This window comes from Salvia splendens, chromosome 21 (assembly GCF_004379255.2).
Source record: "Salvia splendens isolate huo1 chromosome 21, SspV2, whole genome shotgun sequence".
Lineage (NCBI taxonomy): Eukaryota > Viridiplantae > Streptophyta > Magnoliopsida > Lamiales > Lamiaceae > Salvia > Salvia splendens.
The window spans coordinates 5,037,201-5,051,975 of NC_056052.1; the positions used below are offsets into that span (position 1 = coordinate 5,037,201).

Here is a 14,775-nt window from a genome sequence, read left to right on the forward strand (position 1 = left end):
GGAATAATCAATTTTCCCCTTAATAATAAAATTTAAATTGAACAGAAATAAAATATAATCGGTCCATTAGGCAAAAACATGCCTAATATTTTAGGACACGAGTTTTAAATGTTGGTTGAGTGTTTTCTAGAATGCTATGTGAGAGGATATATACAACAAACACATTCAATAAGAATGAAACGCAGGTCCTAAATTAGGTTAATTAAAATGTGTAGTTTGTTGATGAACACACCTTTCTCTGAATACCAATTTTGCAGATCTCCGACGCAGCGGCAGTCGGCATCCGCCAATACCAGGAGGATATCCTCCGTGCAACGCAGGTTTACCCCAAGAGGAGCTTCAACACGTCAAGACTACCACTTTGATGATCCCAACAATGACAACATTTTCAAGGTGATGATTCTACTCCATCTCTATTCTTTCACTACAGCCAATATGTCTAGTCAGTGACACGTCTTAATGATGAGTTAACAATATACTAGTATTATACTTCCTTCCGTAGCCAAAAAATAAATACTTTTCAAACAACGCGGGTTATGCAAAATTGATAATGTAATAGAGATATAAAAAAAAGTGTGTTAGTCGAAAATGAGTTCCACCTCATAAGAGAGAAAGAAATTTCCTAAAATAGAAAGTTTCTATTTTTAGGGAACGGGCCAAAAAGGAAAAAAGTTTCTATTTTTAGGGGACATAGGGAGTATAATATTTAAATTATTAATCCACCCGTCCCACTGTAGTAGAGACGTTTCATTTTGATCATTCGTTTTGGAAAAAATGATATTTCATCTGTCCCTATGTAGCTGAGTCGTATTCCTTTTTGGGTTGTTTCATTGTAGCTGATCATTTTCTTTTTTAACGAAAATTTGTTCTCTCTTACTTTACTCACTTTTACTTTATTCTATCTTCATCTCTCAACCTTTTTCTTTTATTATGCATAATAGTTCATTACTACGAATATCCATATCTTTAAATACTAAGAAACAAATCATACAAATAATTTAATATTCCTCCAGTTCATGATTAAGTGTCCCAATTGACTTGGTACGAGTTTTAAGAAATATAATAGAAAATGGGTTGAAAAAGTTAGTAGAATGTGATTTTTGATTTTTATCATTTTATTATAATTATAATTATTATTATTATTAAATTCTATGTTTTTTTATTATAAAACTTCAATATTGAATGTCTATAGCATTATTACCCTTTTTCTTTTGAAAATATAACTTTTTATAGAAAAATAAATTTTAATGTACAATGGATAAAGTAAGAAAGAAAAAAGTTATTGAAATATTGTTAGTAAAAAATTAGTATTCACGTCCTTCTTAGAAAGAAAAATATTTCCTATAATACTCTCTCCGTCCACAAAAAATAGCACGAATTTTAATGTGGAATTGGTACAGTAAGAGATAAGGGAAAAAAAATAAGAGAGAAGAAATGTTAGTGGAATGTGAGGTCCATATTAATAGTAAGAGAGAAGTATTGTTAGTGAAATGCAGGGTCCATATTATTAGTAAGAGAGAAGGGAAAAAAGGTAAGAGAAAAGTTGAATGTACTCTATTTTTCGTGGACAACCAAAAATGACAAATGTGCTCTATTTTTCATGTGCGGATGGAGTAGAAAGTAATTCAAAGAGGGACTAAAATGTCTCATCTTTTAGAGAAAGTAGTTAATAATAAAGGCTTAATAAATGGGCTAATGAGTCAAATAAAGGAGTTAATAATAAAGGCTTAATAAATGGGCTAATGAGTCAAATAATTGACTTGTATTTTGGTCCAATTACTATCTAGCATTCTAGCTAATTCCCCATGCTAACACTTCATATTTACTTCATTTCACTGCAATTCAAATCTGAAAAAAATTGCAAATATGATCGAGTGCATCTACCCATCTCACGTCTCCCTGCCTCGTGGCCTACGCGATCTGAGCGGAACCCTTCCGTGGGTTCGACAGCAGCTCTGAATCTCGGTTCTGATGAAACTATTGGATTCACGATGCCACCCCTTAGATCCGTCACTGTGACTAGCTAGTAACTCGAGTAATGACATGTTTATGTGATGTCAAAAGAAGTATAGTAAAGTTTGTTACTTCCTCCGTCCCCCATGATTTGTCCTCTTGCAGAAACGTAATAGAAAGTGAGTTGAAAAAGTTGGTGGCACGTGGGTCCTACTTTTATATATTAGTTTTATAATAAAATGTGAGTAAGAATGAGTTAGTGGAATATGAGGTCCACTAAAAAAATAGTAAAAGTGAAAGGTGACAAATTTTTAAGGCAGACGGAAATGGAAATAAGTGACAAATTTTCAGGGACGGAGGGAGTACATTTTTATATGTTAAAATTTTAAGATACATCTAACATTAGTGATTGATTAATCACATGCATCTATTATACTTTTGTTAACTAACATAAGTTTTTTTTTCTCTTTAAGACCATTTGGACTCAAGATGTAGTGTTACAACTTTATTGTGTAGGACTATTTTGTAGGTGAATACGAAGAGAAATTGGAGAAGATGAGGGATTTAGTTAAGTCTAAGGGAGATGAAGATGATCTAATGGAGAACATGATATTTGTGGACACGATCCAACGGCTAGGCGTGGCTGGTCATTACCGGAAGGAGATTGACGCAATTATGCAGAAGCGTTGTTTGAAATTAAGAGATGTTGATTTTTGTGGATTTCATTCATCGCTACATCAAGTTTCTCTTTCATTTCGACTGTTGAGACAAAGAGGACACCATGTATCTGCAGGTTAATTCCCTCTCCAATGTTTAAGCTATTTTTGTTTGATACAACACCAGCATTGGCACATCCAAACACCTAACAAATGCAACCAACGAAAGCTATAGAAAACCAACAGAACAAACAAACATGCCCAACACTGCATACTTTGCTTCATTACATTCCACTCTTATATTTAACAATTTATTTATAGATGTGTTCAACAATTTCAAGGGGCAGGATGGGAAGTTCAGAGATGAACTAAAGCAAGATGTTTGGGGATTGCTTGAATTATATGAAGCTACACATTTGAGTTTCGAAGAAGAAAATATACTCAACGAAGCGCAACATTTTAGCAGCCAATTACTGCATAACTACTTAGCTGCCAACGCCAGCTCTAACGTTGTGGAAATGAGATTTAAGCACCCTTTTCACAAAAGCATTGCAAGATTGAACTTCCAAAGAGATGTTAGAGGCATCGATAAATGGACGACAACGTTAACAGAGCTTTCGGAAATGGATTTTCTCCGGGGAAAATACGTTCATAGAGATGAACTGCGCCAACTTTCCATGTAAGCAAATGGATTTATTATACCTATTTTCACAATTCACGGTTTATTTTTTTACAGCTTAATAATTTAGCATGGTAAGAACGGATTTGTATATATAATTTTTAAAATGAATTACAGGTGGTGGAAAGATTTAGGGTTGACAAGAGAGCTGAAGCTGGCAAGAAATGAGCCAAGTAAATGGTACACATGGTCCATGGCAATGCTGATTGATGATATCAGCCTTTCTTCACAGAGGCTTCAGCTCTCCAAATCCATTGCTTTTATTTATTTGATTGATGATATTTTTGATCTTTATGGGACCATAGATGAATTGACTCTCTTTACAGAAGCAGTTCAAAAGTAAGACAATTTATCCATATATAGTAAGATGTGAATTTCATATGATTTGATTAAATGACAAAATATATTGATGAATTTTATACAGATGGGACTATGATGCAATGAATATGTTGCCAGACTACATGAAGCAGTGTTACAAGTCATTGCTTGATACCACAAACGGAATTGGATGGACTATTTGTGAAAAGCATGGATACAATCCTATCAACTCTCTAAAACAAACGGTACGTTTCTCAAATTCAACAAGATGGTTTGAACATGCTCTATTCCATGTTTGCTTATACAATATCTCAATGCAGTGGGCAAGTTTGTGTAATGCATTTCTAGTGGAAGCAAAATGGTTTGCCTCAGAAGATTTGCCAAATGCAAGTGAGTATTTAGCTAATGGAAAGGTGAGCTCTGGGGTGCATGTTGTGCTAGTCCATTTATTCTTTCTTTTAGGTCACAATGCAGCAAATTTGGATGATATATCCAATCTCATTTCATCCGTTGCTGCAATTCTTCGCCTTTGGGACGACTTAGGGACTGCCAAGGTAATGAAATTTGAATCAAAGACATCTTTGGTCTGACTAACTCTAAATAAAACACCAGAATCATCACATTGGAAAACTGAACAGGATGAGCATCAAAATGGTACAGATGGATCATACATACAATGCTACATGAATGATCAACCGGGCGTATCATATGAGCAAGCACGAGAGCATGTCTCAGATATGATAGAAAGAGAATGGAAACGGCTCAACAAGGCGTGTTTCAATCTGAACATTCACTCGACACGGCCCATTCAAGAAGCTTCTCTTAATCTTGCAAGAATGGTGCCCCTCATGTATAGTTATGACGACAGTCAACGGCTTCCGGTGCTTGCAGAATACATGAATCTTATGTTGCTAAGTCCAGCATCATTGGAGCCACAAAATAAGATCAACTCATCAGATTTCTCTCTTTAGTGTACTCCTCATTATATATGACGTCTAGTGATCTAGAATAAGGCTTGCTTGCCGTGAATATATAAGGCACCAGAGACGAGAACGGGCATTGTAATCGAACAAACGCTTCAGTCTTCAAATAATTCACATCAATTTTGCTACAACTGTAACACCAAAATTTCCATTGTAGAGCATATATAGTTAGATCTAGATTACACAAGTGGTACATATAATTCAACCAACGTGTGATAAGTATTTTGCTTTAGTTTGGTATTGTATAAAACATGATCAAACATAAAATAAAAAAAAAGTAAGAAAAGCATAAAGTCCATACATTGATATTTATGTGACAATATAATACTCTTACAATGTCACAATTGTGTTGATATACTATGTTGATATCATAAGAATCACGAAAAATTAATTAATTGGGGGTAGTTAACACAATGGCACTATTAAAGAGTAGGAGTATTATATCTTTGAATCCAATAGTGTATAATTAGTGGTAGTTATCAAATAAAGCCTAATTATAGTTCAGGAATAAAACCAAATAATTTCAGCTTGTGTATTTACCGGTAGATACCCTATGGAACACGTATCTAGAGGGTATTCTGTAGGGTATTACCCTATAGGATATTTAGGGCATCTACTATAGGAGCGGCGCGCCGGCCGCCCCAAATCCGCCGCCGCCCCGCCGATCTATAGTGCATGGAGCGTCCGCCCCGAAGCGGACGCCATTTTTGGGGCGGAAGGCCCTCCGGCGATAAGGGTGCGAGGACGCGCCGGTCACGCCTCGCTGCGCCTATAGTGCCCGGTCATCGGCGCGCCGGCCGCCCCTGGAATTTTTTTTTTAGTTATTTTCAAAAATTGTATTATAAATACCTCTCCTCCACCACCCATTTTACACCCTTTTCAAACACTCTCCATTAATTCACTCTCTACACTTTCACTCTCAAAAAATGCACGGTGGAGACGACGAATCACCCGGCATTGACGAATCGGGATATGGCGGCGTTTTTATTTGTATTGTTTTTAAATGTTCGTTGTATAATTTTACCGTTTCCAATACAACGAATATTCGGTCACAATTACCTCATTTTCTAATTATTTACATTCCGATAATTTTAGTTATAATTGATTTAAAATAAACGGAAAAAAAATAAAATGAAAAGTGGCTAAAAATTTTGGGGCTATTGGAAGTGTCCACCTTATAGCTGCGGACACTTTTTTTGTGGGCGCGGACAAATAAACTGGGGCTGTGGACAAAAAAAGGGGCGGGGTTATTGGAAGTGTCCGCCTTATAGTGGATGCTCTTACCCAATACGACTCCGGTCCATCTCCGGAAGCGGACCTCTTAGTGATGATGAGGAACCACCAGAAGGTCCTCCATATGGGAGAGAGGGACCTCCCGATGAAAGATAATAAATTAATTATACCCATTATGCTTAGCTCTCATATATTGTACAAATTCCAAATATTTCAACACAACGTTAACACAATGTCAACACAGTGTAAAATATCAAGATTTTGATGTTAACACAATGTCAACACGGTGTCAACTGTTGACACTGTGTTGATATTTTTTGTTGCTGTTATTTTGTAATATGTTGATGTTAACACAATGTCAACACGGTGTCAACTGTTGACAACGTTAACACATTTGATTACATTCCTATGTATTTATATGTCGAGTATGGATTAATTCTGTTTTATTCCAATCAAATAGTTACCCTTAAAACATCGTTGAATTATTTGTTCTAATTTATAAGATTTAGAATTTTAATAAAATGGTTGTGGGACTAATTCTCAAGATTAGCACACTATAATTGAGAGATTCGGACTAATTCTTAGTCGATATTTATTTTTTGGGATAACTGCCTTAAAAGTCATAAACTTTTGCCAAATTCCAATTTTTCCCATGAACTATAAAATTGGCGTATAATATCACGAACTTTACCATCGGTTGCCGTTATCCCATGGCGGGTTTTCCGACTATGAATTCAACTGATGTGGCTGCCAAGTGTATGTTGAGTGGATGACGTGGATGCTAAATTTTAAGATGATGTGTCTTATCATCTTCCACCACTCCTCATCCCTACGTGTACTCTTTTCGTCTTCTTCCTTACCGCCGTCGGCAACCCCGGGACTCCAATCCCGGCCCCGACTCCACCATCATCGGAATTAGTTAACATACTCTCTCTCTCTCTACAAACCCAAATCCCCCAAATCTCCATCGCCACCGTAAGCAATTGGGAAAGGCGGAGATGGTGGGAGGATCTCCACTTTGACGGTTATGGTTCTTTTTATTATGGGTTTATTGGATAAAAACAGAGTGTGGGAGACGACGGTTGCGGAAGCGAGGGAGCCGGTGGAGGAGGCGGCGACGGAGGCGGAATTCGAAAACTCAGCGGCAGAGGAGCTTCGTGGAGGAGAGAATCCATATTCTCTACGCTCTTTTCTCTCTTCTTCTTCTTCTTGCTGTAGAGAGAATTCAAGGAGACTATGTTGAATACGCCGTCGTGTCTTCTCTCACTCTTACTGCATTTCTGTGCAGGCGGCGGAGGTGGTGATGGTGGCTGTGGCGTCGTCGTCGCGATGAGATTTCTTTGTTTCACACGTTTATAAATCTGTCTTCTACTCATCTTCCTTTTTCCGTGCTCTTTCCCGACTCCGTTTCTCAATTTCTTCAAATTCCGGCAGCAGAGCTTCCTCCGCCGGTAGCAGAGGCGGCTCGGGCGGCGAGACGGGATTCATCAAACCCAAATCTTTGTAAAATCTCCTGCTCGATCTCCTCTCCCTCAAAGCTTCACCCTCCCTCACCACCCTCTTTGCAACCTCCTCCGGCGGCGGCGCCACCCATTCAGCCGGAAAATTTTACCACCCGCAGTGGGTTTGTACATAAAACTACATCGTTTTAGCTGTAGAAAACGACGTCATTTTATGAATTTCCCGGCGATCTCCATGTCAGCTTTCAGGCTAGCCACGTTGATGAGCTGCAGGTTGTGCAGGTGTCGTGTTAAGCAAGGATGTATCCTACTGATCAGGATAGAAACCCCGGCTAAGCCTGAACCTGGTATCAAAGAAATTCCTCAACCCACTTCTACTGAATAGTATAGTGGAGGTAAGGGTCGAATCCCACAGAGATGAATGCGCTTTGGTAATTGTGGTGATATTCTGGAAGGGGTTGGTTAGCTACCACGCTTGAATTGAGATTCTACCTAGACGGGAATTAAAGATGGTACTCTACTGACTGGTAGGTGAGAAGGTGGAAGACATGTAACCGTGTACGTGAGAATGAGGGACAAGGTGTTTCGGGAACATGTGGAAAGTAGATGGTTACTATAAAAGGCTAAACGGAATAATAGAGAATAAGTGGTAGTTAGGTGGCTAGACTGTCAGATCTGTAGGGTACAGCAGAAAAGCAAAGGACAAAAGCAAAAAGTAACTAAAAAGTAAAAGTGGTCCCAAATTTGGATGTGGACATTGTCTTCTCCAACAAGTATGAGCACAAATCAAACAACTCAGATGACATGAACGAGAATTTCAGATTAACAAACTTCACAAATCAGATTCACAATTAAAACTCTAAAATCGAAGTTTAATCCAGCGAAACAAAATCAGCTACTGGGTGACATGCAAGGTGACAGAAATCACGTAAACTAAGCTTTCGCACTTAAGCACTTCAAATCTAAATCTAACAGTAAACTAAACCCATAATCTCAGATCGATCAACTTCAAAATAAAAACATGCTCCAACACTTAGAAATCACTGCAACTTCTAGATCTAAGCTACCTAGGCAGAATGAAATAGAATCAAACCCAAAGAGATGCGTAAAATAAACTTCATTGCAATAAAACGTTCGGATCTAAACGAAATACTTCAAAAGCTATCAAGTAGTGGAAATGCAACAGATCCAACGAAAGAAAAACAAGTAGATTAACTAAGAAAGCAAATAAAGATTGTTTTGCCACTCCGGGCGATGAAACTGCTATCACTACGCAACGAACTGGCTGGAATGAGAGAAAGCGAATCTCCGGCGAACTGATGGAACTTCAGGTGACCATGGCTATGGCGAGGAATGAGAAGATGTAGGACAATGCTGAAGGAACTGATCTACCGAGAGAGAGAATTCTAACTAAGCGTAGAAGTTGATGATAATTCTCTCTCCAAGTGGCTTGCTTTTATAGGGAGGTCTACCCTTGATTTTTAGGGTAGACTCTTCTCATGAAATGACTCTTTTGCCCTTGTTTGTGGTTGATCTTTCCCAGCAATCCTTCTTCTTCATCTCGAACCTTTTTGGCATGCAATCTTGGTCAGTAGCGTACCCTTCTGGCGTTCTTTTCACCTGAGTTATCCGAACCTTTTTCATACTGACTGGAACCCTTTCCTGCACATTTTAGCAATTGTTTTGCAAATATAATCTAATTATGCACGTTATACTGACCAGTAACCAAGGCCTAGAATGCGACTTATCACACGTATGCTAATTTTCATCCAGAGACCATAGGGTCGGGTCAAAATGGGAGATACTAGCAACCCGGCAATGTTCGTGACATTATACGCCAATTTTATAGTTCGCGGAAAAAATCGGAATTTGGTGAAAGTTTGTGACTTTTAAGACAGTTATCCTTATTTTTTGTGAGTTTTGGAACATAGTCCCACTAGTGGAACTGTTGTTCCGTTTAAACTTTTGTGAAAACATTATAATATTGAATAATTACTAAAAATTTAAAGATAGTAGGCTTAAGTGGTGTTCGATTTGCTAGATAAAATAATACTATCAAAATATAATCTAGGATTAAGTTTTGAGACTATTTTAGTTGGAGGGGGTTGGCCATGACTAATTATCTCATGAGTATTGGCGCACACACAACCAAGGGAGAAAGGACTTAAACCCTCCCCATTTTTTTTTATATTTTGTACTTTAAAAAATTTCGAAATTTCTAAAAATATGTCTTTAGCCCTATCTAAACTATTATATCTGAAGTCTAAAATGTAAAAGATTGAATAAGAATAATGGGCTGAAATTTGAAATTGCAGAAGAAGGAAGTTTTAAAAAAAATGGTTGTTTTGCTACTTGAGAAAGAAGATGAGATAACCAAGACTAATTAAATTAATAATAATAGTAAAATTTGCAAATTCAAGACCCGTACCTATTGGCTACGCCTATATCACGTGTTCTACTTCTATTAGTACTCACTTTTTAGTATATTAAAACTTTTTAATTGTTGCACTGTAATTTAAATTTTTTTTATTAAATGTATTGTGTTCAAATGTTTATCATTTTGATTCATTAATCATTTTAAAATTTTGCAAACCATTTCATTACATATTACACTACTAATGATGTGGGTTCCACTACGACCAATACTATTTCAGCTAGTTTATCAATTTTTGTTTCATACTATACCAATTTCACTTTGAAACTCGTGTCGCCGCATAAATCTCTATTTCTAAAAGACGAAAGAAGCATATGTTAACTAAAAAAAATTACTGTATTGCCCCTGCCATAAAATATTTTTGCATCTGTCACTGCTCATGAGTATCCATCTTGAATTGAGTTGTGAGATTCAATCTCATGAACCAAAAAAACTACATATTTAATCTTGAGATATAATCTTTCAAATCGAACAACACCTTATAGTAGTATATGTTATGAAACTAGGTACAAGATAAATACGTAATACTACAAAAAAGGAAATAAAGTAATCAAGGAAGAAATTGTACAGAAATAATCTGAAACTAATTGAAAATACACAAAAAAAACTTTAAACCATATCATTGATTCTGACATCAAAATTCTCCACATCTTATTCCAAAAAATAACTTGCTCTCCACATTAAATAAAAATTATGGGACTATTCTCTTAAAAGAATATTACTAGTATAACTCTAGTTGTAATTAACTGGCTAACATTTTAGATAAGTTCCCACATTTCATGTGTAGTTTTTTTAATTATAGCTTTTACCAATAAAATAATTCAACTTATATCTTCCAGTTTAATTGTGTGTTACAACCTCATAAGATATTCTTTTGCTTAGAATTTTAAATTATTTTGTGATTTATTTTACCAAAAAAATCTATTTGAAATTATAATTAAAATTTATTTGAAAAATTAGAAATTTAAAAAATTATAAGCTCTACTATCAACTTTAAAAATAAAAATATACAAATAATGAAAATGTTACACAGAATATGTTAAAAAAAGTGGAGACTAATGTTGTTGGTTCGTCAGGAGTCCTTTTATATTCTTTGTATTATACTTTCTGATGAATCCGCGAATTATTGATGATGATGAATGCTCGTAAAAATAAATTACGACACGGAAATTTTACGTGGTTCGATTTACTGAGGTAAATCTACGTCCACGGGGAGAAATGGGGGCAGGTTTGTATTGCTTGATCTGCGAATTACAGCTTACAACACAGACTTGCTATATGACTTTTTCTCTAGAGAGATTCCAACCTCCTCATATCAGATCTAAGTTCTATTATATATGGAACTAAGATCGTGGCTTGCATCTCCACCCTAAGTCGTGGATGTCGTGTAGGTCATGGCCTAAGATCGTGGATGTAGCGTAGGTCATGGCCTACGATCGTGGCCTGAGTTGACACCACGTGGTAGTGGGTGCGTTGGACATCCTGTATGGGTCCACTAACTCCTTGTTCGGTCGAATACTGAGACCGAACTGCTTTGGTTGCCGATCTTTGAGTAGAGCTTGATGCCGACCTGAGAGCAGAGCTTGATTGGTTGGCTTTTACCGAGCTGTAGGCTGAGGCCGAACTCTTTGGTAATGCCGAACTCATACTCCTGCTTTGGTTGCCGATCTGAGAGTAGAGCTTGATAGGTTGGCTTTTACCGAGCTGTAGGCTGAGGCCGAACTCTTTGGTAATGCCGAACTCATACTCTTCCTTGGGCTTTGGGCTGATGGGCCGTCATTGCTGTTGGGCTTGTTTAGTGCGCACCCCATCACTACCCCCCCCGAAGGGCGAAGTGAATCACTTCGGAGAAGTGAGTCACTTCGGCATTCTGGATAAAGGCAAGGGGGAGGCTGATGTCAGGGGACGTGCCTTGCGCGTGACTGCATTAAATGCGACAGTAAAATCCGGCCGTTGAATCCTGAAAAGGTTGGATTCGAAACGGTGCGACGATTTTGAAATCTTCGCCGAACCTGATAAATACCTCCTTTCTTCATCATTGAAGCACTTTTGCGACTGCTTCTTCTGCACTCTCTCTTTTTTGCGAAGATTCTCTCTCCGCTTTCAAGAATTTCTTCAGACTTTCTTCACCTTCAAAAAGTAAGAAAAATGTCTTCTTCTTCTTCTTCGGAGTCGGGTAGCGTTAGGAGAGGCGGTAAGGGGTCTTCTGGCCGGAAAGAGTCCGGGGAGAAGACCGTAGAGTATTTCCATAGTATTTTGAGTAAGGATACTGTGATGTCCCTACCCGAAAAATACTTTTTTCCTGGGGGGAAGGCGGTGGTACCTGACGGTGATCATAGGGCTGACTCCCCGCCGGAGGGTTACGCCACCGTGTACGAGGCCTGCTTAGAATGCGGGCTTCGTTTCCCCCTCCCTTCTGCCTTTATAGATTTACTAGATTTTTTTCAGCTTCCTTTAGGCCAGGTGACTCCGAACTCTTGGAGGCACTTGTCGGCCTTTGCTGCCGAACTCCGTAGGTTAGGAAGGGATTTGTCTTTGAAGGCGATCCTTAAATTCTTTCAATTTAAGAGGAAGGGGTCTTGGTTTTACTTGATCCCTGTACAGCCCTTTAGGGCCTTTTGTAAAACGAAGTGGCCGAAGTGGCAAAACCGCTTCTTCTACTATGATAGGACCGCGGCTCCTAGTTTTCCCTGGAGAGGGCCGAAGTCCGTTATCCGTCATCCTCGGCCTGAACCGTTGGACGAGCTCGATGGCGAGCTCAACAAGATTCCCATAGTTAGGAAACAATACACGGAGTCTGAGCTCGTCAAGGGCGACGTCGTGTTCGACATCTCGTCTTCGGACGAAGAGGCCGAGGGTGAGGATTTCTCTTTATCTTTATGCTCTACTGCTTTAGCGAAGAAAACTAACCTTGCTTTCTTGCTTTTTGGCAGTGTACATGCTGAATAAGGCTATCCGAAAGTCCTCCGAGCTTGTGGAGCCGGAGAGGCAGAGAGCCCCTCGCTCGGCGTCTGAAGCCGAGAAGGATCCGAAGAGGCAAAAAACCTCTTCTTCGGATCCGAAAGAGCCGGAGTCGTATTCGGCTAAAGGGAAGGGGAAATTTCATGAGTCCCCAAGAGTGCCGGGGAAAGACCTGGTCATCTCCGAGGTGGTTGCAGACATCCCGGAACACGTCCCTGAGCCTTTTCAATGGCCGACGAATTTTGTGGAGGTAAGCTTTCTGACTTGGCTTCTTTTCCACATTTTTTGATGGCCATTCTGTTGAGTTTTTTCCTTGTTCATCTTCAGAGAGCCAAGCTCGTCTCCGTGGAGCTCTCCAAAGCGTCCCACGACTACGAGGAGATGCAGAAGGAGTTGCATCTTGCTCGTAGTCTGGCCGAACAGGCTGAGGCCAAATTTGAGAGGGCCCGAGCTGCTAGGATCTCGGCTCAGGATGAAGCCCGGTCAGCCAAAAACCAGCTCATCATCCTGCAAGAGCAGACGAAGCACCGGGAGGCTCAGAAGGAGGCTGCCGCCGTGGCTGCCCAGGGGGAGGCTCTCCGTGTTTACACGGAGAAACTCTTTTTGAGCAGCCAGTTCTCGGCCTTTGTCGGTAGTCTGGTAAGGCTAATTACCGATAAGGGCGAGCAGGGGGCCGACGTCGTGCTGCCTCTGTACAGCCGAGAGATAGCAGCTCGGCTTCAGAATCTGCCGCTCCTTGAGGAGCTCGCTTCATCCTCGGTCCTGCTTTCTGCAGACCGAGTCCGGAGTTGTCGAGCTGATCGGGACGAGAACCTGGAGGCTATCTTTGCCTCCGTGGGACCCGTTTCACCCGCTTCGACTTACAACGGAGAGGGTGAGGCCGAGCCGCTGGAGCCGGAGGCCGAAGTCGAGCGGGCCGGGCATCCGGAGAAGGAAGCCGATCAGGAGGCGGAGGCGAGGCCGGCAGGATGCGAGGCCGAGGCTGAGGTAGCTCAGGAGAAAGAAGCTGAACCAGAGCGAGGAGCCGGAGACGAAGCTGGCGGAGTATGATTTCGTCTCCCTTCTCTTACTCTGGTTTCTTCCTTGTAAAATGGCCTTGAAGCCCTCCTAGTGTAAAAAATTTTCCTTGTGAATGAAAAATTCTCTACACTTGTCTTCTTATAGCTTTTCGTACTCGCCTTTACTCCTGTTGTATTTTACTATCTGCTCGGTACAGCTGCCGAACTAATATAGCTGCTTTGTACTCAAGGAGATGGAGATACTTCACTGGAAACGGCTGTACTCTTCAGCTTTAGATGAAGCTGAGAAAAGAGCTATAGCCGATCAGACGAAGAATGACGAGCTTCTGGCTCGTTTAGTGAAGCTGGAGGCCGATAATAAGGACTTAGAGTCCGATAAGAAGGATCTGGAGGCCGAGCTGAATACGACCATTGCTGAGAGGACTGCGTACGAGGATTACATCCGTGTGCGCGGGGGAGTGACCATATCAGATGTTCAGAGTCGAGTTGACGAACTGTGGGAGGAATATCATGTACTCCGGAGGAACAATGCGCTGGAGAGCTCGGCTTGCCAACAAGTTGTGAAATCATTGCGGCGCTGGGCTTCTCGGTACAACATTGTTCTTTCTCGGCGCCCCTCCATAGAAAGATTCCTTCGGCATATCGTGCCAACAGATGCTCGCACTCCAGATCAAACCTCTGGTTCCCTTGTTCAAAATCCTACTCCCAGTCAACAACGAACTCCGGAACAGCCGGAAACGTCAAGACGAGAACGGGCTCAGGAGCAACCGGAATCGTCAAGACAGGGACGGACTGAAATTCGCCGAGGAGTTGTGACTATGAGCGAGCAAGATCAGCAGATGCTTATTGCAGAGACTCTTCATCGCCGAGGTGTTAGGACTTCTCGGGCTCGGGGAAGAGGCGTTGGGTCGAGGATAGCATCTCGTCGACCTGCTTATTCTTCATCTGCTCGGAACAACCGAACTCGGCTTCCAGAGGATTTTGCAGATAGGTGGCTTAACTTCAGCAACCCTGGACAGTAGAATAGTCCTTTGTAATAGCGTAACGCCATTTTGTAGGGTAGCGGAGTTGTATGCCGA

The 14,775-nt window shown here is 40.2% G+C and overlaps 1 protein-coding gene across 3 annotated transcripts; it reads left to right on the top strand.

The window, feature by feature from the left end:
- The first annotated feature begins 202 nt into the window (after positions 1-202).
- LOC121783505 (tricyclene synthase Oc15, chloroplastic-like) lies at positions 203-4,804 on the top strand. 3 transcript variants are annotated; one of them, XM_042181597.1, is made up of 8 exons: positions 203-393; positions 2,470-2,746; positions 2,931-3,288; positions 3,406-3,627; positions 3,713-3,851; positions 3,927-3,996; positions 4,069-4,160; positions 4,245-4,804. In XM_042181597.1, exons 1-8 carry the CDS (start codon positions 208-210, stop codon positions 4,575-4,577), a joined length of 1,677 nt encoding a protein of 558 aa, XP_042037531.1. In that variant the 5' UTR covers positions 203-207; the 3' UTR covers positions 4,578-4,804. The 3 variants fall into 3 exon arrangements, with proteins under 3 accessions (XP_042037531.1, XP_042037530.1, XP_042037532.1); XM_042181596.1 differs by having other exon boundaries at positions 3,927-4,160; positions 4,245-4,801; XM_042181598.1 differs by having other exon boundaries at positions 3,927-4,160; positions 4,267-4,435.
- The last annotated feature ends 9,971 nt before the right edge of the window (positions 4,805-14,775 follow it).

Excerpts from the sequence above, each read along its gene's own strand:
- LOC121783505 (XM_042181596.1), top strand. The coding sequence starts at position 208 with ATGTGTAGTTTGTTGATGAACACACCTTTCTCTGAATACCAATTTTGC. Across the intron at positions 3,289-3,405 it reads GAACTGCGCCAACTTTCCAT|GTGGTGGAAAGATTTAGGGT; the intron begins GTAAGCAAATGG and ends AATGAATTACAG. Across the intron at positions 3,852-3,926 it reads TCAACTCTCTAAAACAAACG|TGGGCAAGTTTGTGTAATGC; the intron begins GTACGTTTCTCA and ends ATCTCAATGCAG.